General features: G+C 29.8%; 2 protein-coding genes across 3 annotated transcripts; one reads left to right on the forward strand and one right to left on the reverse strand.

The window, feature by feature from the left end:
- Window positions 1-11: 11 nt before the first annotated feature.
- LOC129909063 (regulation of nuclear pre-mRNA domain-containing protein 1B) lies at window positions 12-9,633 on the reverse strand. Its single transcript, XM_055986007.1, has 4 exons — window positions 9,262-9,633; window positions 8,589-9,175; window positions 8,382-8,525; window positions 12-560 (listed from the first exon to the last, which is right to left on the reverse strand). The coding sequence occupies exons 1-4, from the start codon at window positions 9,410-9,412 to the stop codon at window positions 411-413; spliced, it is 1,032 nt and encodes a 343-aa protein (XP_055841982.1). The 5' UTR covers window positions 9,413-9,633; the 3' UTR covers window positions 12-410.
- A 4,440-nt stretch (window positions 9,634-14,073) lies between these two features.
- Window positions 14,074-27,313, forward strand: LOC129909058 (adenylyl cyclase X E). Of its 2 annotated transcripts, none has more exons than XM_055986001.1 (22): window positions 14,074-14,169; window positions 19,036-19,235; window positions 20,233-20,373; window positions 20,824-20,983; window positions 22,752-23,113; window positions 23,171-23,292; window positions 23,348-23,398; window positions 23,460-23,604; window positions 23,660-23,796; window positions 23,865-24,014; window positions 24,076-24,211; window positions 24,277-24,345; window positions 24,406-24,530; window positions 24,592-24,810; window positions 25,272-25,542; window positions 25,604-25,693; window positions 25,747-26,015; window positions 26,075-26,169; window positions 26,229-26,380; window positions 26,435-26,600; window positions 26,660-27,024; window positions 27,086-27,313. In XM_055986001.1, exons 2-22 carry the CDS (start codon window positions 19,128-19,130, stop codon window positions 27,260-27,262), a joined length of 3,510 nt encoding a protein of 1,169 aa, XP_055841976.1. In that variant the 5' UTR covers window positions 14,074-14,169; window positions 19,036-19,127; the 3' UTR covers window positions 27,263-27,313. The 2 variants fall into 2 exon arrangements, with proteins under 2 accessions (XP_055841976.1, XP_055841977.1); XM_055986002.1 differs by lacking the exon at window positions 14,074-14,169 and adding an exon at window positions 14,973-15,095.
- Window positions 27,314-27,692: the final 379 nt, after the last annotated feature.

Genomic DNA, 27,692 nt, shown 5'->3' on the forward strand with positions numbered 1-27,692 from the left:
TTATTGACAACAAAAAAAAAAAAACATTCCCATTTACGACATGCAGTTGTGGTATATTTGTTGTTTTTCAAAATCAAACTGTGAATCATTTTTTTGTGATTTAATTTGTGTTTAATTCGGATTTGTCCAAAAAGTCTTAACATTTTGTTACAATTTTTTTTTTTTTTTTAATTGTAAAAAGCACATAAATATTTTTTAGTTAATATTTTTTTAAAACGAAAAGTTTCAAACTTATTTTGAAAAAAAAAGAAAAATTTATAAAGATAACGGTAAGCAGAGACAATCTTGCCAAGTTTTTAGTATACCCTATGTGTGTATATTAATTATAAGTGTAATTTTAATTGTTTAATTATATTTAAATTTACGTAAGGTATTATTTTTGTTTAAAGAAAATCTTCAATTGTTCTTCTTCAATGAATGTTAAAGAGATCACCAGCTGATGGAAGTGGGGCTAAGCCACCAGTTACATCGGGGAGCTGTGTCAAGTCGGGTAGATTAGAGAGATGATCATGCAGTTCTTTTTGGACAGCCTTCAATTTAAGCAGTTTTTGACTATATTCCTAAAAATAGAAAACAAAGAAATTTTAGTAAAAAATATATATTATAAACATTGACTTTATGCCATTAAAAAGGCTAATAGAACCAAAAAAGTAGTGTTATTATATGTACATATAATATGCATTATAAAACTATTTTAACAACTTAAAGAGTACGATTAATAAAAATGCTAGAGATTGCTGAGATCTTAGAAATTTTAACCGGCAATAAGCATATTTCAACAAAAAAAAAACACCCAAACACAGTTACTTTCAGCTTGAAGTTTTATGTCTATATATGTGCCCATGATTATGAAAGTGGACTAAGTAACTTTTTGCATTGTTTAAAGAAAAACTTACATAACAATTTTCTTATAACGATTTTATTATATTTCTTTTATGAAATCACTGAAAGAGCAATAAAGAAGTTTATTTACTGCAATTTCGCTTTCAAATAAATTTTACCCTTCAAATAATAATTGTTTTTAGGCTAGATTTGATCGTATTTTTAGAAGTGATTTAGTCCAGTTTCATAAATAAGGGCACATATGTGTGTTTTTTCACAATCTTCCTCATTACTTGACGACTATGAAGATGATAAAGAGGGAAATAGCAAACCGTTTATGATTGTAGGAATATTTATAATCATTTAATTGATACTAATATTCATTTTGTGGAACCTTTCAAGGGTTTATTTAATTAAATTTTATATTTTGCAAAACAAACAAAAAATGAAGTTTGACAAATTTGACGTTTAAAGTTTTGAATGTGTGAGTGCTTCTGATTCTGGATTCCGATTTCAAAATCAGAAGAGAAATTCTCTTCTTTCCAAAAGAAGAACTGTCATCCGACGCCAATAAAACACTTTCAGGAGCAACCGGAAGCATTCCGGACGACCAACCGAAAATGACATAATTGTCGTTTCGGAGTAATTTTCGATAAGTGTAACGTACATCTTCTTCAATTTTTTAAATCTAGCAATTATTTTATGGAATGGACTAACTGCCTCTTTGCCGAATGACGGTGAATACCAATATTAGAGTTTTTGTGATCACTTGACTCCAGAATTAATAGGGACCTCTGAAAAAATATAGTCCATTTAAACACTTGAGCAAGTCTGACTTTAATTAAAAGGTAATTATGAACATACCACCAAACTCTTCTTCATTTTGCATGGATTTGCATTTTGCTTCAACACGACAAACATAAAAACAACCAAATCAATCAACATAAGTGTTTAAAGTGCCCTTACATCTTCTAAGAGCTATCAGATTCTTTTGAAGAAAGAGTTTTCGAAATATAAAGCTGGTAAACAGTTTTACCATTTGTACGTTTATTATGTTAAATCAGGATGTTTTGGTCACTTCCTTCTATATGCAATTAAAACTATACTTCATACAGTTTGGTGATAGGAAAATGTTCTCTTAATCTCGTTAACGAACGCTATTGACTGTGGCTGTGAGTACATTGAAAGTTGAATTGATCTATCGAAAAAGAAGCACGAAATCATTTTTTGTAGTGGATTGACTCTTGATTTTTAGATTCTCTCCTAAAATGCAACAATTAAGATCCCTACTATGACTTGCGAATCGCTAAAATAAATTTAGTTTTTGGGTCTATTATACACGATTCGGTGTTTTAAAAATAATGTTGGCACATAATTTCATTTATTTTGGCTATTCTAACGAACGTTTGACTATTGAGTTATAATAGAGCTCTATTAGCCCTTTAAAAAGCACGGTTCGTATCTAGAGGGTTATCAGTCACGAATTGAGAAATTCACATAAAAATTCGACTGTGATTCCTTTAGTTGTCAAACATTAATAGCGGTTGACACAGATTTTAACTTTCAATCAAAGGTAGCGTTTTATAGCTAAAAAAAATGTATTTTGTCAACTCGAATCGCCAGGCAGCAATTAAATCTTTTGCTTGTAAATCAATCACGGTCGCATTCACCTCTCATCGGTGTCGGGTTACTGAGAACTTAGGGGAACTTTGAGGCGGACAAATTCGCAAAAAAGAAAAGAAAACTAGCCTTAAATTGACTCAGAGTAAAACCTGCCTGGCAACCAAACAAATGTGGGTTTTTCGAATTTAACTCGACTGCTTTAAATTTAACTCAATTTTTTTAACATGCTACTATTTAATAGGCAAACTTTATTAATCTCTAATGATTTTTGTGGGGCTGCATGGATGAAGAAGAAGAGTACTCAGTTTGACAAACAAAAATTCTGTGCTAGAATATTTGAAGAACTTTCAATAATTGTTAATTAAATTTAACCCAGTTCATTTTTCTTGCTCCATTAGAGTTTTTTCAACTTTTGGAGGTATAGAAAAATGTACGTACTACACTTAAACAAAAATAATTACTGAGTTAATTTGCTTCCCACATCGAACTCCCCCAAATCAGTAAGCCATATTATAGTTTGAGTGAGAAAATCACCTGCTTTAAGCAAAAATTGCTCCTTTTTTTGACAAATTTACTTGACTAATGGAGCATTTTATGTGTTTGTCTCATTGTTACTAAGGTTGCCATACCTACATAATAGTAGTGTAGTTTTATAAATGAAGGTATTCAATATTATGATAGCAGAAGAAATTTGTTTTAATGCGTTTATGATATTTCTATTCTGAACTGAACTCAATGTTGTAAAAGGGATCATGACGTTATCTCGAACGAAAAAAATCTCGAATACCAAAAATCTCGAAAAAAAATTTTGAAGTGAATACTTCTTTAGTATCGTAGTGATTTAAAACAAGATGAAACGAAAAAGCGACAGGAAAAATCAATTGATTATAACTTTTTTGTTCTAATAGATAGATAAATGAAATGTATACTGTAGATAGGTTATTAAATAAACTATAATTATCAAAAATTTTAATTGATTTCATATACAAAATCCTGAGATAACGATGAAAAGATGTTTTTTTCCTAAACACGTTATATCTTTTGATCTAGAGCACATACAAATTTCATTTAACTTTAATACGCTTGCTGATAATAGTACCTTTCATTTTATATATCACACATAACGGTACGTGCTTTACAAGTTACACAATCATAAATTAAAAAACTTGAAAAATACCTCAAAACACCTGTGGAGATCTGTTGCCGATGGACCAGCTAGGAAGTACCATAATTTCAGTTTGAAATTTCGACATGGTTGGCTTAAAAAAAATTCTTACTTTTTTAATAGGCATCGTAGAAATATTATTGAAGCGTCATATAAAAGGGGAAACAATATGCTTTCAGATGATATAAAATTTATTATAGGATTTACAAATGGATTTAAAGGTGATGGAATAAAGAAAAATTATTTTTTTAGGTTTCACTTCTACCACGTGTGAATTGCACACATGATTTTATTTTTTATCTAGAATATAAAAATCTCGAATGTACAAAAATCTTGAAAGACTATATCTAGAAAAAAATCTCAAAAGCAAAAAACGAATTCTAGATTTTTTTTTCAACCTATTTAAAGAGTTTAAACTCAAATAAAAGGCAATGCATTTTTAGTTCCATAAACAAGATATTTTTCGTTACCAAATTTCCAATTTTATAGGAAAAAAACAATATTTTTAACAAATAAATTTATTATAAACCAATTGACAAAACCAATCAAAAAATGCAAGTTATAACTTAACGAAGCTACAAATATAACAAACATTTATGAATGTATTTTGAAGACTTTAGTTGTACGCCAGACTTTAGGTAGACAACATAGCTCCTTTCTTTTATCATTCGCGCGCGTGATTCTAGATTTTTGCATTCGAGGTTTTTGTTTTTCTAGATTTTTGTGTTTCTAGATTATACTTTCTAGATTTTTGTTTTCGAGATTTTTTTCATTCTAGTTTTTTGTTTCCTAGATTTTTGCTTTCGAAATTTTTGCTTTCGAAAGTTTTGCTTTCGAAATTTTTGCTTTCTGGATTATTGCTTTCTAGATATCGTGGTAAACCCGTTGTAAAATAAATAATATATTCTCTGTGGGAGTAATATAAAGAGAAACTGGGTGTCCCAAACAACACTGTTATTTTTCGAGTACAATACACTCCTTTTCATCAGAATAGGTACACAACTTTTCAAATGTTCATTAATCGTTTATCCCCAATGATAGTTTAAGATGTTGAGAAAAGCAACAGCTAAAATTATTTCAAAATAGACCATAACTTTCGCATTGTTTTTCTTGTAAAGTATTTTTTGAGGAAAAATCAACTTATTTTTTTCTTCATCAGAATAGGTACACCCTTGTTATCTTTAATGTTTTTGTGGATTTCGAGCAAATTTACCATTAAAACAAATAACTGGACTTTCCTAAGTTTTATTATATTATTATACTACCATTTTGAAAAACATGGATGGATTAAAATCGTTAAATTGTGGCGAAAACACCTTAAGAAAAAAAAAACAAACAATGAAGTACTTGTATGATTAAAAAAAAATTACGAATTGTGAATATGCTCTATCCAGACTTCAGAAACAAACATTCTGGGGTTAAAAAAAATGAATGGTGGTAAAAAAAATGCAAAAAAAAACACTCTAAGACGAGAAAATTTTTACATGTGCTACCAGTTTTGGTGGATTAACGACAAGAATAAAAGTGAAAAACAGTTGTTATTTGTAATTTTAGGACAGTAAACAAAATGGTCATTTGTCCCAATCTTCTAAAATGGCTGAATTTTGAAAAGACACAATTACTACACCAAGGACAGAATTGTATTCGTTTAAGGTTTTTGGAATCTTTTACCACACACAAAGTTGAGTGGTATTTCTTGTTATTTTTAGATCAACGAACATTTAATTTTGATGTCTATCAGTTTAACATTCTGCGAAAGGAGAAACCATTTTGAGACCAACTTCATTTTTAAAAAAGAAGTGTTAAGGCACGGAAGAAAGTAATCTTTTACGATAATACAAATAATGAATTTCAAACGTGAAGAATGGTCACAATTATTTGTAAATGCATATTCAAGAAACTTTTCCTTAATTCTCTAGTATTTGTGAACCAGTATACTGAATTTTTCAACTACAGGGCCACGCCTCCTATCACAAAAAATCCTCTGTAAAATATTGGGAGGAAGTGCAAATTTAGAAAGTACTCGAGTATCTACCATTGAAAAAAACCCTGAACTTTGTTGAAAATGTTTGGAAATGGCTAGCCCGTACTGATAAAATTTGTGATATTCGATTTTAAGACAAGAATATTTCCTTACCCACCATTTAACAATTTAGGGAAGAGTTTCAGATAGATTGCATAAAGAGATTTAACAATGCAATTCCTGGACAGTTTTGTTATTTTTTTATGAATAAAAACGAATGAATAAAGAAGAACTTGGTTTAAATTCATTTCATGGACCACTTTCACATCATTCTCTATGTGTACCTATTCTGATGAAACAAAAAAATTACTCAGTTTTTCGATGTGAAATGCTTTGCCATAGAGAAACAAGAAAAATAACCACACGTTTTGAATAAATTTTTTTTTGGCTGATACTGCTAACATCTTACACAATGACTTGACATCAAAAAATTATTATTTTTCCTACACTGTGAGCAGTGGCGTATTGAGAGGGGGGGGGGGGGGGGGGCTTAGGGGCCTCAAGCCCCACCCCCCCCCCCCCCCCCCCCCCAAGTCTTCAAGATCATGTTTTTATTTAGCTGATTTCATCATAATGTACATGATTAACTAAAACTTGTTCGTAAATCTTAGAGATTTAGAGGCAGCACAGATGCTCGAGCCCCCTCCAAATTCTGAAATGGCTGTTTGGGTTTGTTTGAGTAAGTAAGCCTTAGCTGACGATCTGGATTGTGATAATTTTTTTTTTCGGATTTCAGTCCAATTCCCAATTCTTTAGATAATTTTTTTAGTATTTTGACGTCCAATTACATCACCGTTAAATTTTTGCAAAACTTCTTATGCAATCTCAAAACGCCGTATTTGATCAAATATTTACTTTTTTTTTAATAATATTTTTCTCAAAGATATTGGAAATAGAAATTTTTGATATCTCAAAATCTAAGTGGTCAACAGGTTTCTTTAAGAAAATTGCAGTATTGCGCTTCCGATTTGGATTAAAGAGCAACATATTACGAGAAAGCATATGTATATATTTCGGATCAAAAAGAATTTCATTTAAAATTAGTTTTTGTGACTTTCACGTTCTGCATTTCACTTTTTGCGTATTCACTTGCCGAAAGTGAAATAGGTGTTCCGCATTTTTTCACTCATTTAGATTTTCAATTCAATTTAGAATTCAATTCACTATGTTTCTGTTCGTGAATTTGGGGGCCTTTTCCAATGAATTGCAGTAATTTCACTTTAGAAACAAAATAAAATGGACAGTTAGAAGCAATTTCGAAGTTTTCGAAACCGATCGAAATGAAGAATATTGATATTGATATTTCATTTCACGTGAAATTGAAAAGTGATTTGAATTCACTTTCGTTCGAATTGCGGAACATGGTCGTATATAACGAAAATATTGATAAGTATAGCCCAAAAACTCTTGACGTGATATAATTTAATCTGTAAACAGTTTTGGATTCAGCACATGACAAAGTTCGAACGAAATAAAGAGTTTTTTTTTAAGGATGACTCAACTCCTTGCTGTTTGTGTGAAATGTTTGCGACACAAGAACTTTGAAAAAACACTAGGTACTCTGAATGTGAAAGGAGGAGACAGTAGTACGAATCTGTCGAAAGCACTATAATGCAACTAGGTATACCACTTTCAGTACCGCAGCACAGCGTTTAACTCTCGATCAAAGAATAATAAAATAGTACAGGAAAGATAGACTTTTTCGTGGAACGAAATACAGGACGGCTGAATTTTTCAAATCTGAAAGAGGGGTATAAGAAAAGCTTAAGTTCTGGTTTTCGGGACGCCACCCCCCTGGCGAAATCTGCCATTTTGGAAAACGCGAATCGCTCTATATCTCCAAAATTATGGGTCCTATAGAAAAGGTTGTCAGACCAAAGTTATTGAAAATTTAATTATCTTTTTCTTTGTAATACATTATTTTTCTCAGCGCGCAATAGTTTTGAGGTTATGTTGTTTTAATTTATTTTTTTTTCTGTTTTTTTAAGATTATATCATTCCCAGTATTAGTTACATAATTTTTTAAACAGTAAAAGTTATAGACTATCAAATTTCCAATAATTTGGTATATTTTTGAAAGTCATGGGATGTATGAGTCGAAAGTTATTGATCTGAAAACTATAGTCTAAGTACAGGAAAGATAGTAAATAAACAGGCATTTTGTGGAACGAAATATAGGATGGCAGATTTGTTCAAATCTGAAAGAAGGGTATTAGAAAAGCTTAAGTCCTGGTTTTCGGGACGCCAACCCCCTGGCGAAATCCGCCATTTTGAAGCGATTCGCGTTTTCCAAAATGGCAGATTTCGCCAGGGGGGTGGCGTCCCGAAAACTAGGACTTAAGCTTTTCTAATACCCCTCTTTCAGATTTGAAAAATTCAGCCGTCCTGTATTTCGTTCCACAAAATGCCTGTTTTTTTACTAACTTTCCTGTACTAAAAAGAAATGAAAATTTTTTCGCACATTTACCCTCTAAAAAATTTTTGAAAAATTTTCCAGCCCCCTCCAAAATTTTTTCTGGATACGCCACTGACTGTGAGGAAAAAACGAATACTGAACATTTAAAAAGTTGTGTACCTATTCTGATGAAAAGGAGTGTATGTCAGGTACATATTTAACTAATATTCAAATATAATCTCAATAAAACAAGATGAATAAGAAACAAATTTTTAAAATTAATTTAAGCAATCAGAAAGGATTTTCTGTTAGGTATACCTACAAAGTTGTGAAGGAAAATTTAATTTACTCACCTCATGCCTCTCCTCAGCTTGTGCTAAAAGTTCTTTTTGTTCGGCTTGAAAATCCCTCAACATCGTTGTCAATTTTGTACGCTCTTCCATTTCCGATGCAAGTCTTGTATTATATTCATTTAATAATTGAACTGCTTCATTAACCTATTATTATTAATTAAAATTACAATTCCAACAATCTTCCAATATATTATAACCAAAACTCACCTGCGTTGCCAATGCTTTTGCAGCATCTTTATCTTCCAATTTTGCCAAACATGTAATTTCCGATATCTCCGGTGGCAAATTAGCAATTCTCTCTCTCACAATTGCATCACTCGAAGCTGAATTCTCCAGCTCCATCAAAGCCTTGATAAGCTCTTCAGGTTCTGGAGGATCGCCAAGTGGCAAATGTGGACTTAAATCAATTTCTGTAACTACTCCATTGCCTTCCTCGGGTTTTGCAACTTTTTCTTTTTTATCGGAACCAGAGTTTGATCGTGTTCTTTTAAGTTTCTTTTCTTTATCTTTCTCTTTGGTTGGAGGAGCTGATTCTTTTGGTTCAGAAACTTTATTTAACTTGGCTCTATAATCAGCAATAAGCTTATTATCATAAACACCACGTTCTTCCCAAATATTTAAAATTCTACCCAAACTACCAAAGAGTTTGTCATTGCTACAATTCTCTCCAATGTAAGCAAAGACTTTTTGGAGAACAACTCCGAATTCTCGACCATATTCGGGACCTTTCTTTTTGCTATTTTGTATAACATCGTTGGCAAGATACATAAAGGTTAGTTTTTTTGATTCGGGGACTGTTTTTTAAAGTCATAATTTTTATTTATTGATTTGTTCAAAAAAAAAAAAAAAAATGGTCAATCTTAAAAATGATGTGACTTACCATTTTGTAATTCTCTGTACCATGTTTTAATAATTGCTTGATGGTGTTTTCGATGATGAATTAGCCACAGAGACAATGTTTGAATACTCTGTTGGCTAGAATTTAATTCTTGGAGTTTTTTTAACAATGCCGATTCGGTAAATGCAGACATTGTTGTTTTTTTTTTTTTTGTAGGCTATGTTAAATGGCCTTGAGAAATGGTGGATAAACCAACGAGATCTGAATTGTTATTAATAAACTATTAATAATTGTTTATATATTAGTTATTAAAGTTAATGCCGATTGTAGTTAATTATTTTAGAAAATTGCATTTAAAGTTTAGCACTACGAAGGCGCACCATTCTTTTTTCAACAAAATAAAAATGAAATGTCAGATTAGATTAGAAGTGTCAGATTTTTTTTTGATGTTGCAGAAGCAGGTGGACGTTTTTTACGAGACGATATTAGAATGTAGTAGATTTTTTGGGGATGAGATTTTAGTTTAGACATGAAGATGGCGGTATGCAAGTGGCAGTTACAGTTTGAAAAGAAATTAAAAAACTGAAAACAGTAGTTTTTGAGTTTGTGGGGTTAAAAATTAATTTCCTGATTTACATAGGTAGAGTATGTATATTTTCTTTATTTTTAATTTTTTTTTTATAGAAGGTCTGTTTAATGAATCAGATCCGCACAGAAAAGAACAGTTTGTGTGTTTCATGAAGTAAAACTTTGTCCTAAACTGTTCTACAAACTGTCATTTTGTGTTCCATGAAGTTTTCTAGCATAGTTTAGTTCAAGTTTTTTTTGCTCCTACTCTTGAGGTAGAGCAAACGAGTGAGAAGTGTCAAACGGCAACTGATTTGTTTTATTCTTACAAAAATATATTCAAATGGATTCAAAATAATGTTTAGAATCTTCTTAATATGAAAAAAATTCAAAATGTGAACAAAAATATTCTGATTATAATTATAATTTATTTGAATGAAAAATCAAACAAAAAATTTATTTTAATTGAAAGCTTCAAAACTCATCCCTTTAAAATAGGAAGGTGTACTTTTCTGATCTTTTTTGCTCTGGCAGTTTTCAAGAATCTGTGCTGTTCTGTTCAAGTTTTTAGACTTAGAATTAATTTTGTTTGTTTTATTTTTTAGGGGTATTGATGAATCATGACCAGTGGTACCACTTTACTTCAATTGAAGTAGATGTACTTCTTTTTTCAAAAAAAATTTAAATCTACTTCCTACTTCGCACCATCACAAAAATATCGAAATCTACTTCATTTAAAAAAACTCTGTTCCAATTTACTTCAAGTTATCAAAATATAAGCCAAATCTACTTCTTTTTTTCAGAAAACCAAATATTTGACTAAAAATTGTTATAAAACAATGTATAAAAAAATATTTATATGACGAAAATATGTAGTTTGAAAGAATAAAATTTTCGGTTTTAGTTGTTTTTACTAATTAAATTATTTTACTTAATATTAAATAATTTTAATAGAATAATTTTTTTAATATTGATATTTTATAAAGAAAAGGATATTTTGAAATCTACTTCGATTTTTTTCAATCTACTTCCATTTTTTCTTCAAATCTACTTCGACTTTTTTTCCGCAAGTGGTAACGCTGATCATGACACCGCGTAAACGTTGTAAAATGGTAAATGTGGTAAACGAGCTGTCAAAATTTGTATGGGAAAACCTTACCAAAATTGTGGTAAACTTTCCCGCCCAATTTTGTGTGGTAAAGTTTACCATTTGAATCTGGTAAATGCGGAAAACTTTTAATGTTTAATTTTGATAATAAAATAAACTAAAAATGACTGCAAGAGGTGGGAATGTATTTACAAAAAATATCTGTGGCAATAACACAGAGTAGCTTATGTGGACTTAAGAAATTTAAAAAAAATTTTTTTTCAATCTTATTTTTTTATGGTTTTTAATTTTAATTGAACTGAAATCGTTTATCTTAGCTAAATTTGTGTAATTTTGTTTTTAAATTAAAACTTAAGCTACTCTGTCTTATTGCCACAGATATTGATATAACAAAATAGAAAAATACCTATATGTTTAAATACTTTTTTTTTAGTTTTAAGCTGCAAATAAACAAAATAAATTGCTGTCGACCACATTTACGCATTTTGATTTTAGGGGCGTTCCTTAAACGTGTGTGGTAAACTCTTTCATTTTGCGATGTGGTAAAGTTTACAATGTTTCATGAATACTCCTATTGTTAAAATTGAGTACATGGCGACTGAACTTAACCCAAGTTTATGTTCGATAATCACTGTCATTTGTATTAATTTTCAACTGCATTTAAATTTTCGGATACTTTGTTCTTGGTCGAAATGTTATTTGTTAACCAGTTAACTTAACTCATTTTATTGAACTTAAAAGTTGGTACTTTTCTGATTTTTTTTTTTTTTTTTTTTTATTATGTTTTATTTTTGGACTTTTTAACGCTGTTTTATAAGACGGTTTTTAACTAAAATTTTTGATTATGTTACGTCAGAAACGCATTGTTTTTGGAAAATTTTTAAGGCTTAAATACATAGCCATGGGAAATGAAAATTTTTAAACCAATATTGTGATATAGTGTTTCTTATTAGAAAACTAAAAAAAAATTTCTAGAGAGGTTTGATTTTGAATCCAAAAAAACAATTTTTATATACTCTTTTTAACAAAAAAAAAAAATGCAATTGAGAACAAATATTTTCATACATTTGGGCCAGATTTGTATGGAACGTGAACGTTGCGCGGCCAAGAATGAATTTGTTATTTTTGTATGTAATTAAGTCTTAGGTCTATGTTATACAGAAGTTTTATCCTAGTGAGGCACTTCAAAAACGTATATATTGCATTTTTGCATATCAAGTTTTATGAAGATTGTCCCAATGTTACAACTTAAAGGAGAGTTTTAAGTGCAGAATATAATGCTATGTGATTTTCCCTGAGTCTAACCTTTATCTTTAATATCCAACCAAAAGAGTTCCATTTTGAGAATTTTTAGCCCACAAAATTTTGATGGACTCATTAATTCTTAATTTTGTGATAAATTTTTTGAAAATCATTTCTAAAGGCACCTTGCATAGAACAATTTTATACTTGGTATATTTACTATCTGTGCTATATAGGCTAGGGTAAGTTAAGGAATTGTAAATCAGACATTGCATTACGATGATGGAGAATCCTTCAGTTATGATCGGAATTGAAGTTTTTTTTAGGTACATAAATTAATGGTACCTGCGTACCGTTAGTTAATTTTTCGAGTGTAATGCTACAATAATGACCCAATTTTTGAAAGAAAAATAAAATATTTTATGAGCTGTTATTAGCGGTAACTTCCATCGAATATTTTTCTCGTAAGCGACTAGACGATTTCAACGAATATTTTTATACAGAAGAGTTAAAGTAATGGTAATATTAAAATTTACAATATGTATTTTCAAAAAACGCATTTTCGCAATTAAAAGATATTCAAATTTATTTTTTGAAATCAGGTAGGTAGATTTTTTTCAAAAACTAAAAACTACTGCTAACTTTAGTTTTTTGAAAAAGTTACTAAAACAAAGTTACAATTAAAAAAACAAAATAATTATTTTTTGGAGGTCAAGTTCAGAATTTGAATTTTATCCTTTGTTTATAGATAAAATAGGTACAAATGTGCATCAAACGCAAATGATTGTGCGAATATTTTTTTACAAAATTCATTACTGAAAAACTCATTGAAAGTATTCCTTAAAAAAACAAAAGCATCATTAAAAATAAAGGTTTTTGGACAAAGTAATTATAAAGTTTTTTTTTTTGCAACAAAAATTAGGCAGTAAATTATACGTGATGGATATTTTGAACACTATTAAATTTTTTTTTAAAGATAAAATAAAACATTTATTAATTCCACAGGAAATTTCATTATAAATTTTATTTAATGATTTAAAAATTCTACGTGATTTGTCTTATTAGAATTACTAAGTATGTGCTTTATTTTATTTAAAAATGTTAAAAGCGATAAATTTAATCAAATATGGCTAACTATCGCTCTATTGAGCATAAAAAGCAAAGATATTTTTAGTTTTTGCAAAAACAAAAAAATAGAAAATATGTATTCGACTATAATATGTATATAATAATGTATAAAGATACATTATTTTTATGTAAATAAATTGTTATTTTATGTAGGTACAAGAACTCTAAGTCCAAAAAATTTTCATAAACCGTTTCTTTTTTTTTGTATTAAAAAGTACTTTGTACTCTTTGGCTGTGTACATTTATCAAGATTCTTCGATACAAGCAAAACTTGATAACATTTAGGCCCATTTCATTCACTCTCCATTAAATTTAAAATCTCAATTAAAAATCTAAAAAACTGTCAAATCGCATACAAAATTTAAAATTTCCCCTTTCTAATGGCGGCTTTAAATTTAATGGAGAGTGAATAAATTGAGCCTTAGTGAGCGAAAAACTGTTATTGAACATATTTTGTTAACTGCAATAACGTAAAAACGAATACAAATAAGTTGGTTGGTATGTACTTATTTTAACACCAAAAATTTGTAAGCTCTTATCATAAAACTTTAATAGCTCCCTATTGTCTGGCAAACTTTAAGGTCATCAGACTTAAAATAAAATAACGACTTGTGCCTACATTGATAAAATGTTCCCATATATTCACACTTCCCACCTGTCAATCAAACTGTATCCAAATGGGTTCTAACTTCACTTTTTTTTTTAATCGATCACCTTTCTTATTCATTCACTCACTTTCTACACTGATAAGAGGTGAGTATATTGAGTTTATCAGAAATTCGTTGAAAAATTATTTCTTGCAATCGTAACTTTGTTCAGTTGGCTACGGGACTTCAACGGATTACGTTCATAAAATTAATAAAATAAGTACGCAAAAAAGAATTTCCTATACAATCGATCAAAAGGTACATAAATCGTTATCTTTTATTCCAAAGTATCTTTTCGATAAAAATCACTTCTTCACGAGTTTTTTATTGTTCAAATAATGATTATTGAAATCAAATAAAAGCCTAAATTAAGCAACTTATCCCTTCTTCAAAAAACCTTATCTTTGCTTTGTGATACTGAAATTTTGCGATTTAAAAGGTTGAAAAAGTGTATCCACGTGTAAATACTAACAAAAAGTACTGATAAAAGTTCTGAATTTGGTACAAAATACCTTTCTTAAAAAAATTATGAAAAAAAACCCTTAATTTATTCAAATTCCATGGATTAATGTGGTTTCAATAATACTCAGATACCCACTTCCAGTTTTTATCTGTTTGGTGGCTTTATCGCTGATCAGTTATTGTTCAATTGGTAGAATTATTTGCTAATGCTAATTGTTGTTCAAATTTATAACTATATAACATTGTGTTTGTTGTTGTTGTTTTGCCTTTTTTTTCTTTTTTTTTTGTGATAGATAGAGACGTGTGATAATTATTGGTTTATCGTGATATATAGCTCTCACAGGTGCTAAACTGATAAGCAATCAATTTGCTCAGTTGACTGTGACTGTGACTCTATAAGTGAGTATGAATTTAAGACTCCTGAGAAGCCAGCAATAAAATCAAAATAAAAGTGCTCCCCTTAAAAAAAATATAATAGTTGTAAATTCTTCAAATTTGAAAAAGTGAGTTTTCGTAATTTAAAATACAACAAAACAAATTCATAGGAAATACGAATATCAACAAATTTTATGATTCAATAAATAAATCAAAGTTGGTTTGTTCTAATTAAGTTAAATAAATTAATGAAAGTGAAGGTTTTCATTGGCACCCAGCAGTGTTGTGTTTTATTTTTTTTAAATTGTTTGGTTACTTTGAATCAAAAGGGATAATTCGACATAATTGTAAGTACAAAAAAGTACTTAAGTTAGAAGTTGTTTTAGACGCTTGTCCTTATCAATGGAAAACGGTTATTTTAAGGTGTATAAGCGAGAAAATCGAACTGAAGAATATCGAGATAACCTTCTTTTTGCTTTAACTTAAGTCTTGTATACAAATTGTGAGCAAATTTTAGCACCGTTACAAAAATTCCTCCAAAATTTAGCAGACATAAAATTTAATCAGGAATTTCAGCCCAGTTTTGCCCAGCTCTAGCTAAATAAACACATTTTCGTTTCGAATCGTAGGGTAGAGTTGCCTATTTTCGGCTGTCTCCAGTTTCCGGCCACCTTTCGGAAAATCGTTATAACTAAGGATTTCGTAGGGTTTATTCCAAAATTTTGCTCTTATGCTGTTCTCTTATGTTAGAACAGCATACGAGTAAAAATTTGGAATAAACCCCTTTGAAATCCCTAGTTATAACGATTTTCCGAAAGGTGGCCGGTAACTGGAGACGGCCGGCCGCAAATGGGCAACTCTGCCCTATAAGTAAATTTAATCTGTAACAATCTAGCGTACGAAAAAAAAGTAAAAATAAGAAGTGAGAAAAAATATCAACTAAAAATTAGCGTGATCTGCGTAAAAGCTTTAGGTCGTATACATTCTAACCAATTCAATGGACCAGCATGTGACTGCATGAATAAGCACAACAATTTTTTGTTTTACAATTTGGTGAAGAATCCACAACGATGTTTAGTTGTAATTTTTACGATTTGGTGATAGAATCTACAACCATATCTTAATAAAATTAACAATATTTTTTGTCTTGTCGATTTCAATGTGGTTTCTACAGCTTATTTGTTTGGGTTTCATAGTCCAATCAAATTGTATAGGTATTTAGACTGATACAAAAGTGGAAAGTTTTGGTTAACTTGTTTTCGTGGCTGAACGAATCTAAATGTGTCTTATTATTTTTTAGGGAGAATTTTTCAAAAAAAAAAAAATTAGAGTTGGAAAAAAATTTGTTAAAAAAATGATATAAAATGAAGTTTAAATTTACAAAAATATTTGTTTAAATGGTTTTAACCTCCAAACGAAGTATGCTATTTCATTTTTTCTATAACAAAGAATTCTTAGAAGAAAAAATAATTAAAATGGTTAAAGCATTTTTTTTAACAAATAAGTTCTTCTTATAATATACAAAATTTCAAAAATTAAAAAACAAAAAAAAAATTGTAATGCCATTAAAAAGAAATTATTAATATTGGATTTTCAAAAAATTTCAAATTTCAAAAATGTTCAAGTGCCGCTTACAATAAAGTCAGACACAAATAAAACTGTGGTATGACAAGTTAATAACATTAACCCTCAATAACGCTCCAAAACAAATTTTTTTTTTATTTCCACATAACATGAAACAAAATCGTTTGAGCCATTTTTGACAAAAAACAACCTTTTCCATTTTGGTTTTACCCAAAAGGATACATTTTTGACACTATTGATATGAAACATGAAAAGATAAACTTTCAGCTTTAAAAATGTATCCTGCTCTGGGGCACAGTTCCCCAAGAGTGAGTTTTTCTGATCGTGTTTCTTGTGCCTTATCACAAGGCCATTTACACTTTTTTTTCGTATGCACAGAAAAACTTACTCTTGCGGAATTAGGCCCTTGGGAGCAGTTAAAATTTTTATCTTAAGAATAAATTTTTGAAAAAAGATTTCAAAAAGTATTTAAATTTTTTAATTTTCAAGACGTCTACAAATTTCACTGATCAAATTTACAGGGGTATTATGGCACACTGTCCAAAAATGCGTGATTTTAAATGAAAAATCGAGTCAAAGGGCTCCATTTCCATTTTCTTGGAACAAGTGGTGCTTAATCCCCCCAGATCTTCCTACGAGTCATTTAAAACCCTGTGCATGTTGGTTGCTCGTCTCCTTACTATAGTTTTTGCAACTTCGAAAAGGTTGCAAAAACTACATTCAAACAATATGAGAACCAACGCACATAGGAGTATTGTCATCAAAAACCTGGCCATAATTATTTTTCGTGGTTTTTGTTATTATTTCTGTTTATAATGAGTATTCCTACAAGAAAATCCAATATAAACCTAGTTTTAGTTATTTTTATTTTTTACCAAAAACTAAAAAAATTGATTAATGGCCTGTACTCCGCCTGTCGACATTATTTTTCTCAAATTGTTTTCCTCATCCCTAATACGCAATTCTCAGTTTCTTTTCTCTCTTCCCCAACCTTAATTAAGATCACCCAAAATAAAATACATTAATAACATCAGTAAATTTAATTTAAAAATAAAAAACGTTGCATAAAGTGAAAAACTAATTAATCCTCAATTCTCTAAAGAGCACCTAAGAGCACCCAATTTTTGTTGCATTGTGTTAAAGAATATATAAACTAGCTCATAAGTTTCAATTCATCGCAGAATAACGGGGTATACTAAAACAAAATCATTAAAGTTCAAATAATAACTTACCAAAAATATCAAGCTTTTAGATACTAGTTCTAAGCCCGAATTAAAATAGAAAAAACCATCTAACATTTTCAAAACTTTATTAATATCGTTAATAAATATCTGAAGAAGAATTCTCCATTTAAATTTTTTTAGATTTCTATCACAACACTTCGATATCGCATATAGAATAACACTTACCAAAATACTTCGCATTCAAATAAAAATGAAGTAGATGTAACAGTTAACTTTGAACTCATTTTTTAACAAGACACGATCGAAAAAACAAAAAAATGAGTGCAGCATATTGACACATGTTTATTTTGCCCCCCACTTTCCCAAGCTTTTTGGTGTCAATTTTGATTTTCAGAAAATCGACTTATGACCAGGTTTTTACTGCCAAAAAAAAATGGAAGATGAAACAAATCCGTGCTTCCAGTATCAAAAAAAAGCATTTTTTTGGGGTGCCTAATACTTTTGGCCAAGACTGTATATATGTATATAAAATATAAATTTTCTCATAGTTTTTTCTTAGATCATTTTTTCATGGAATGCAGCAAACCATTATGGTGAAGAAAAATGTATTTCTTTAAAACGACGCTAAGCCGGGCCATTCACAATACAAAATAACTGCGGTAATTCACATTAAAAACCTGAGCAAATATCAAAATTCTTTTTATTTTTACACAGTTAATTGCACAAACCGCAATAATTTTAAAATTCTTATTTTTGGTCGGGTTTTTAAGATGAACATTCACATTAAAATAAGATGAAATTCACATTAAATTTAACTGAGTTTAAGTGCAATCACCTTATTTTAAGCGGATATCACTTTATTTTAAGGTGGTGAAATTTAATATGCGCATCATCTTATTTTAAGGTGACACTTTTTTCTCTGTGTAAGAATAAGAAATTTTAGAATTTTAACATTTGACGAAGCTAGATGTATTTATATCGAATTTTTCCACATCAATAACGAACAAGCAGCACATTCTTTATATTTGATCTTGATTGAAAATGCTTGTAGACTTCTAACCGCAGCAGGACGAAAATCAAGCCGATTTTATTGTTTTATTAATTTTATTAGGTACATTACTATGTTTTGCTTCGTATCAGCTGAAAAGGCAATCAATCGGAAAAATCATAATTAATTTTATCTATGACTTGATTTGAAGACTATTCGATAATAGTCGATAACTGATAAAAGATTGCTACAGAATATCTTCTATTAACCTAATAAATATAAACCAGTTTCTTACTCGGATTTATTATCTAAGAATTTCGAAATAAAAAAAAAACAAAGACACGGATTTCCAATTAACAAAAAAAATTATTTATCAATCATGAAAAAGCAACGTGTACTCACAAATTAATTGCAAATAATATATTGATAGCAATTTTTTGTATATTTTTGTTTTAATATAAAATAAATTAAATAATATAATTGCTTATGAAAATGACTTTGTAATTTGTTTATATTTTTTTTTGTTTTCAGATAAAGAACAAAAGAGGATTCAAAATGATAAATAGCCATGCGAATCCAAATTGATTGAGCGGCACTACAAAAGACTAAATATTTTTTTAAATATGAATACGATTCTACAAAGAAATTCGGAACAATTTCGAAGAAAGCCTACACACGAGCCAACCACAAATCTCTATTACGAACGAAAATGGGAATGGGGATTTTTAAGGGTGAGGAAAATCAATATAATAATAAAAATATTAATAATGAAATAAGTGCATTATTATTTAAAATATATAGCATTGCACAATTTTCCTTGCATTGACTAGTTCTCAATTCTATTATTAAATAAATAGAATTGTATATTTACTTCGGCACTTAAGAAATAAAGTAATCAACTACAAACAACATCAAATTTGTATTGATAAAAATTTAAAGTATTAGCAAAAATGCATGTATTAGTGAGAGAATAATTATGTTAAGTCATTAGAAATGGCGCCCAACAAAACGAAAACATTGATAGCAGCAATTTTTTTAATTAGTTTTCTTTCTGAGAATATTCATACACATACTGTGATATGGATAGAAAAAAATACACATATTTAATGTACATGAAACTAATCTGAAGATATTGACCATTGTCTCACAATCTCTTGTAGGGACTTTTACAATCAATTAAAAGTTAATAAAAGTTAATTGTATTTGAATGATAACTTTTTTTTTTTTTTTTTTTTTACAATATGCAACGCTGAAGTTGATATCGTTCACCGTTGTAGGTCAAGAACACTTCAGGATACGTCAGACAATGCTATTTACTTTTATTTTGTAAGTAGAATAATTCAATTTTTCAGTTAAATTTAACTATGTTAGGCTGAAACAAATTTATTTTGAAAAGATTAAAGTAAAGAAGTTATTTTTTTATTCCAGTAAAAGTGAAAGGCAGCAATACATACATATAAAATAAGATATTAACTGGCTCCAAGGAACAAACCAATTATTGAAATTACGAGAAGTAATTGTAACAGATTCGAAACCGTTTTATATTTCATTCCTCTTGTTTCAACTCTCACTCATACATTCGAAACCATTTTTCGTTTTGTTTATGTTTTCGGTTGAATAGCATCGTTATAATTTATTGCAATCATTCAAGCTTGCTATTAAATAATGATTGATTTGTTTTATTTAAAAATGATTACCAAAACATTTTAATTTTTCTATACTTTTTAGAAACAATGTCGGAACCTGGAAATGGAACAGTTTTATTCGACTTATATGCAACGACTTCGAATAAGCTACCTTTCTCTTTTCATACTTCTACAAGCTTTAGTTGGAATAACTCATGTTGTAATGTTAATGGCAGCAGTGGCGGTAGGTATTTTTTTTTATAACATTCACATCATTTTGAAAAAAAAAACCGACAATTCATTTCAAAATTACAGAAATATAATATACTTTCGTTGATTTTGTTTCGTTATTTTATAGCCTTAGTCTCTGTTAACATACCATAGTCAAGTACAAACAAATTACGTCAAGTTTTTTGGCAAAATTAGCTGAACAACGCTTCATTTCTTATTTAAATTAAACTAACCCATGCGGTCACTGTGGTGTATGTGTAACATTTTAAAAAAAATTTTTTTTTGGCCTGATTGCATGGCAGTAATCTCTTTCGTAGAAAGATTTAAAAAAAAAAACAAATTTTACAATCCGTAGCCTAAAACTACATACAAAATACCATTTTTATTTTATTAAATTGTTTAAAAAATGTGATCCCATTTTTTTATATTATCTATCGAACTAACTTTTCTTCTTTTTATTCAGGACTTGAGTGCAGTTTTTGTGGAAATATTTTCATACCTTGCATCTATACTACTTGTTTGGATGGTTCTTTTTATAACGTTTCGTGAAGATCTCATAAAGCGTCAACCATGGATTGCATATGTGGCGTCTTGTACGGCTGTGTTTATTTTAGTCGTATCAGGTAATTCATTTTTTCAACTACAATATATTTTGGAAGTGAAAACATCTTAGTTTGTACAGAAATGAAGGCTTGGTATTGTAAGGTTTGCAATAAACTTATTTCTTTTATTTAATTTCCACCTTTGCTTTCCGTTCAAATAAACACACACTTTATCAATTCAACTAACATTTATTTACGCTCAAATAAAAACACTATTTCAATCACCTGATATACTTCTCACAATGTGCAACACTTATATTTACCACGGACTGTATTCCTTCACGTTTAAAATTAAACTGTCGGTTAAAAAAAAAAAAAAAATGTCTGCGATTTCTGCCAATTTTGAAGAACTGCACCAATATAATTGTTGAAGGAGCGTTTTTTAATGGAAAAAAAAAAAATTGATGGTACCCTAATAAAATTTCAAAACGTTACATTTGATATAGAAAGCAAGAATAAAGATGAAAGAGTGTTTTTTCGAAGAGACAGTAAAAAAGTAATTGGTCCCAAAAAAAACAATGATTAATGATGATTTTTTTTTTGTTTCGATATCCAATTACAAATTTTACTTGAGTTCTTAGACGTTATACACGAATCATTGGCTTTTTGGGACCAATTACCGGTTTTACCTTCGAAAAAAAAACACCCTTTTCCCAAATTTGTTTTATGAAAACTATTTATTCTTGCTTTCTATAACAAATGCAGCGTTTTCGTCAAATTTCTTTTAAGTGGCCCATCAATTTTTATTTCACTAAAAAAACACCCTTTTAGCAATGATAATAAAGACACTTAAGATTCTTATTTCCAATTTCAAGAGCAACATAATTGGTGAATTTCAATGGGGTACCACTATTATTACTTAGTTTTCCAGTATACCCACCCTATACACCTCTTCACCTATAAAAAAAAAACACCCTTTCACATGAAAAAATTTAAAGACTAATTTTATTCGTAGTTCCCATGGCAAAGACAGCATTTACCTTTTATGCCATTGATTTTATCGGACTTTTCGCGGATTTTCCCTATTTCACAAAAAAAAAAACACCCTTTCACCTAAAATATTTGTATAGACTACTAGATTCTTTGTTTCTGTTATAAATGAAACATTTGTACCAATCTTCATTGGTGTAACATTTTTGTCAAAGTTTTTGTGGTACTAATTCCGAATTTCATCATTTCTTAAAAAAAAAACACCCACTCAAGATAATTTTGTAGGTTCTTAGTTCTTACAAAAGAACCATAACTTTTTCACCAAGTTTAAAAAATTTAACAGAATTTATGTCAGCTGTTATGGTACGTTTCTCAGACATAACTAAACTAAAAACTTTATGGATTCCAACCATCATTAATTCATCCCGAATTTCATAATGTTTTTCACATGGATTTCGGTTATATTTTACTTATTAAATTCAAAAACCAAGCACCCTTGTTTTTAATCGGCAATAACTTTTCTAAGAGCAATCGTATTGACTTTATTTTTATGTCATTTGATTCAGCATAAAAAAAAAAACTCAAAAACATGTGTCATAATATGATGATATTTTTTCCTTCTGGTCCGCGTATATACTTTTTATCCTTGGTTCTTATCCCAAAAGCAAACGTTTTGCCAAAGTTTCATGAGTGTAACAATTTTTTTTTAAATGCCTATTTTACCTATACCTGTACTAAATCTCAACACATTGTTTTTTTCTTGATGGATTTTTCAAATAGTTTTGCTTGAAAAAATTAAAGATAAAAAGAAAATTCGAAGCACCATAACTTTTTTAATTTTCTCGTTTTTAATTTACAGATCTTTTAATACCGACTTATCATGCTGCAGTGAATTTTCCAATTCCACCATTACGTCCATCTTATGGCAGTTACATTTTATATGCAATTTATATGTTCATGCCTCTAAGTGACAACTGGCATGCTACTATCTTAGGTATAGCAGCAACAATTTGTTACATGGTCAATTTTGCCATGGTAACATACCGACTTGATGATCATATTCTAATCAAAACCATTTCGGAGGCGATATTCCTAGGATGTGTAAATTTATTAGGAATTTACTTTCGTTTTATGAAAGAAATTGCAATTCGAACAACATTCCTCGATCGACGAGAGTGTATAGAAGAGAATTTATTGCTACGATATGCAAGAGATCAGGAGGTAATATTTAAAGAAGCTTTATACAAGTTAAATTTATAGAAACTTGTGTTTTCTTAGAAAAGCCTTTTTCTTAGCATCATCCCAGCTCAAACAGCTGACAAAATTGAGCGAGAAGTCAGAGAACGTATTGAACACATGAAAGTCGAAAACAGACATCGCAGATCATCTTTGGACAGAGGGTAATTTGTTAAAAGGTTTAAAAAGATTTTTTTTATTCAACTTATTTTATTCTAGAAATCCACACACACACAGATCAATTAAGCGTTGGAGACGTCCTGACACTGGGTAAGATTCTTATCTTTCAAAAACTTTCTTTGTTTATGAAAAAGTTCTCCAAATTTCTTAGAAAATTATTTATTGAATCCCATTCGGAGGTCTCTGTTCTCTATGCCGACATCGTAAACTATACCCATTTGACAACTACGCTCGATGTCAAGACCCTTGTCGAAACCATTCATGATCTTTTTGTTAAATTCGATCAAGCTTCAGAGGTGTTTATGACCATTATTTCTGACCAACTTAAGTAACTTTTCCCTTTTCCCTCAGGAATACAATGTCCTTCGAATAAAATTCTTAGGAGATTGTTACTATTGTGTGTCAGGAGTTCCCGTTAAAAATGATCATCATGCCAAAAGTTGTGTCGATCTTGGTTTGCGTATGATCAAGGACATTCGTGAAGTTAGGTACTTATGCATAAATTTGATGAAAAATAATAATTTGAAGTTCAAATTGATGCAGTTGCAACTTTTAGAACAAAGCGACAATTGGATATTGATATGCGAATTGGTGTGCATTCGGGTAGTATACTTTCGGGTGTTATTGGGGTCTGTAAGTGGCAATATGATATTTGGTCAAAGGATGTCGATATTGCTAATCGTTTGGAATCCACCGGAGCAGCTGGGTGAGAATCATTGATTTTTAACTAAAAACAAAAAAAAAATATTTTCTTGGTCAATTTTAAGGCGTGTTCATGTGAGTCAACAAACTTTGGAACTCCTTGATGGCGAGTATATGTATGAGGAAGGCACTCAAATGGCTAAAGAAGATGAGGTTTTGAATAAATATCAAATTCGAACGTATCTTATTAAACCACAGAGAGTAAGTTAATCATTTTTCATTTAAAAAACTTTAGGGGTCTTAAATTTTTTTTTTAATATTGTCAGTTCTACCAAACAGGAGAATATAAAAGACAGTCAATAGGAGCTCGACGACGAATGATTGAATCCAACAGAGTACTTCAATTCTAAATTTTTGAAACTTTATTCTTTAACAATTTTTTACAAATTTTCTAGGGTCCCAAAGTTGATAATTCGATAAATTTCATGCAAAACACCATTGAGCAGTATAATCAAATTCGTATCCAAGCTAAGCTTGAAATGAGTCGGGAATTAGATAAAATGCCAATCGGGAAATTTCAGTAAGGACCTTTAACAAATTTATAGGGTCTTAAGATGATTTTTAATTACTTTATTTTGCAGTGCTTCGAAAATATGTTTTGGACCACCTAAAAGACTTACACAAGATGAAATGGAAGAACAGACTTTCAGGAGTAATGTTACAACAATTTGTTTATTTTTCAAAGATTGGCGATGGGAGTTTATGTATATGATTGAGCCTGATGTGATGTTGAAGTATAGCATACTTATAGGATTTATAACATATTTTGGCATACTGTCAATACAAGCAATCAATCAACCGTGAGTATTAAGTAGTAAGTAGTAAGTAGTAAGTAGTAAGTAGTAAGTAGTAAGTAGTAAGTAGTAAGTAGTAAGTAGTAAGTAGTAAGTAGTAAGTAGTAAGTAGTAAGTAGTAAGTAGTAAGTAGTAAGTAGTAAGTAGTAAGTAGTAAGTAGTAAGTAGTAAGTAGTAAGTAGTAAGTAGTAAGTAGTAAGTAGTAAGTAGTAAGTAGTAAGTAGTAAGTAGTAAGTAGTAAGTAGTAAGTAGTAAGTAGTAAGTAGTAAGTAGTAAGTAGTAAGTAGTAAGTAGTAAGTAGTAAGTAGTAAGTAGTAAGTAGTAAGTAGTAAGTAGTAAGTAGTAAGTAGTAAGTAGTAAGTAGTAAGTAGTAAGTAGTAAGTAGTAAGTAGTAAGTAGTAAGTAGTAAGTAGTAAGTAGTAAGTAGTAAGTAGTAAGTAGTAAGAGTATTATCTTACATTTTCCAGACAAAGCGATATGTTCTGGGTTATAAATGCATTAGCTGGAGCCCTTCTAACAGGATTTCTCCTCATAACTTGGTACAAAAAACTATGGATTATGTTTAACCCATCGGAGGAAGATGATTCATCAGATCAACAAAATCGTGGTAAGCCTCACAATAAGATTTCCCAATACTTTTACAACTTATCGGATATATGGATGCGCAGTATATTTGCAAGATGTTTTATTTATTTGACCATGGTAACAACACTTTGTGCAAGTTCAATGCTTCAATTGGTAAGTAAAAGGTTTATCTTTTTGAGGGTCTTCTTGAGACTATTTAATTTCTTCTTTAAAGATGGATTGTCGACAATTTGAAGAAATTTCACAAAATTCAAATACATCTCAACTAACAGGCGGAAGACACAGTTTATGCTTTAATCCATGGGTAAGATTACAGTAGTAAAAAAGGCAATAATAGTTAACTATTTTTCCACACAGGCTATAACAGAGAGTTTAGTTTTAACGATCTGTATGAACTTTCTATTCACCCGCATTCCATTTGCCATGAAATTTATTGTTGGCGTTGTAATTGTCTTAGTTTATTCGTATTGTGTTGCTGTTAAATACGCCTACATTTACCACTTAAGTCCATCAACGAATTTGGGCTTAAATCCAGAATATTCACATTTATTGGTAATTTTTATTTCATTTGGAATATTTCATCTTATGGATCGACAAACAGAGTATATTTCCAAGGTTGACTATAAGTATGACCAATTTGAGAGCTTATGTAAGAACTTTTATAACTGGGTCAATTTATTTTTAGCTGGAAACGTCAATTACAGAAGAAACAGGAAGATGCTCATGTGACAAATGAAACTATTAAAATATTGGTACACAATATTTTACCAGCTCATGTTGGTAAGTTCTAGGTTATGAAAGTTTAAGTCAAGTTTAAAAGAAGTTTTTAAATTTTATAGCTGAATTGTACATGTCCCGAAAGATGAAAAATGAACATTACTTTGAAGAATATGACAATGTTGCTGTTATGTTTGCCACAATTCGGAATTATGATACAGAAAAAGTGGGCTTGAGAGTTCTAAATGAAATAATCTGTGATTTTGATGAGAAAGTAGGTTAAAATTGATAAACCTTGAAAAGTTCTAAGATTGAGGTTATTTTTCAGTTACTTTCATACCAAGGTCAATTGAAAATTGAAAAGATCAAAGTAGCTGGCTGGTCTTATATGGCTGCTTGTGGTTTAGATACAAATAGATGTGAATCAACAACAGTTCGAGCAAGTCACAGATCTTCAGGACTTATGCCAAATGGACGAAGAAGTTACAATACCAGTAACTCTACTACTTTCTTCTAACCTTTTTTTATAATACACTTTTTCTCTTTTTATTAGCACTTCGTTGTTCTCCAAGCATGGATCCAAATGGTGAAGTATCACCAAATTTACCATCAACATCTTCGAATATTACTACAGCCAAGTCAAGACAGAGAAAAATAAGCAGTCGACAATCTAATAATGTGGTCTATGTTATGGCACAATTTGCTTTAGATCTTATGAAGACACTTCATAGTTTTAATGTTGAAAATCTTCAATGTGAAAGTAATCAATCGGATGCTGGAATGTTGAGGATTGGAATATCAAATGGCGAAATAATGGCTGGAGTTGTAGGTTCATCTAAACCTCATTATGATATTTGGGGTAATGCTGTTAATATGGCATCGAGAATGGATTCGACGGGTATTCCAGGATGTATTCAGGTAGTTTTGTTTAAAAGAATTAAATAGGCAAATTAATTGATAAATATTTACTTTTGCGTAGGTGACCCAGGATACAGCTGAAATTTTAATGTCATTTGATATACAATGTAAATTTAGAGGAATGACATTTGTTAAAGGACGTGGCAATATACCAACTTATTTTGTTGGAATTGATGAGGATTTGAATTTTATAAAACAAAATCGACCGCTTGTGGATAGTTTAGAAATTGATTGTTAAAAAAATAATACTAAAATAAAAAAATTTAGGTACTGATGTATCTACAAAATGTGGAGCTATTATTTCAAAGTTTTCATCAAAATTTAAAAAATAAAAGAATATAGAAATTCGCTACATAAAGTGTTGACATAATAGGCGTTAAGAGAAGCAATTAGGTGGAAGAATTGAAACAAAACCTATTTGTCACACCCATAACATTGTTAAAGAATATGTTTGGTAAATTTTTCAACCTTTCAACCGTTTCATAGTAAAGGGGTACCGGATATAAATATTTATACATATGTACATTACCTAAATTATGAAAATTTGAAAATAAAAAAACTGACAAGCATTTATGTTTTTAACACATGCATTTAAATATTGTAGGCCGAAAATAGTACTCTAATTTTGCAATGTAATAGTGGTCAAAAGTTTTATTAGGGTTTAAGGT

Source organism: Episyrphus balteatus, chromosome 2, assembly GCF_945859705.1.
Source record: "Episyrphus balteatus chromosome 2, idEpiBalt1.1, whole genome shotgun sequence".
NCBI lineage: Eukaryota > Metazoa > Arthropoda > Insecta > Diptera > Syrphidae > Episyrphus > Episyrphus balteatus.

Coding starts and splice junctions, on each gene's coding strand:
- LOC129909058 (XM_055986001.1), top strand. CDS start 19,128: ATGAATACGATTCTACAAAGAAATTCGGAACAATTTCGAAGAAAGCCT. Junction 20,984..22,751: donor GTTTATTTTAGTCGTATCAG/GTAATTCATTTT, acceptor TTTAATTTACAG/ATCTTTTAATACCGACTTAT. Junction 23,797..23,864: donor AAGGACATTCGTGAAGTTAG/GTACTTATGCAT, acceptor TGCAACTTTTAG/AACAAAGCGACAATTGGATA.
- LOC129909063 (XM_055986007.1), bottom strand. CDS start 9,412: ATGTCTGCATTTACCGAATCGGCATTGTTAAAAAAACTCCAAGAATTA. Junction 9,176..9,261: donor GTACAGAGAATTACAAAATG/GTAAGTCACATC, acceptor TTTAAAAAACAG/TCCCCGAATCAAAAAAACTA. Junction 561..8,381: donor AAGCTGAGGAGAGGCATGAG/GTGAGTAAATTA, acceptor TTCTATTTTTAG/GAATATAGTCAAAAACTGCT.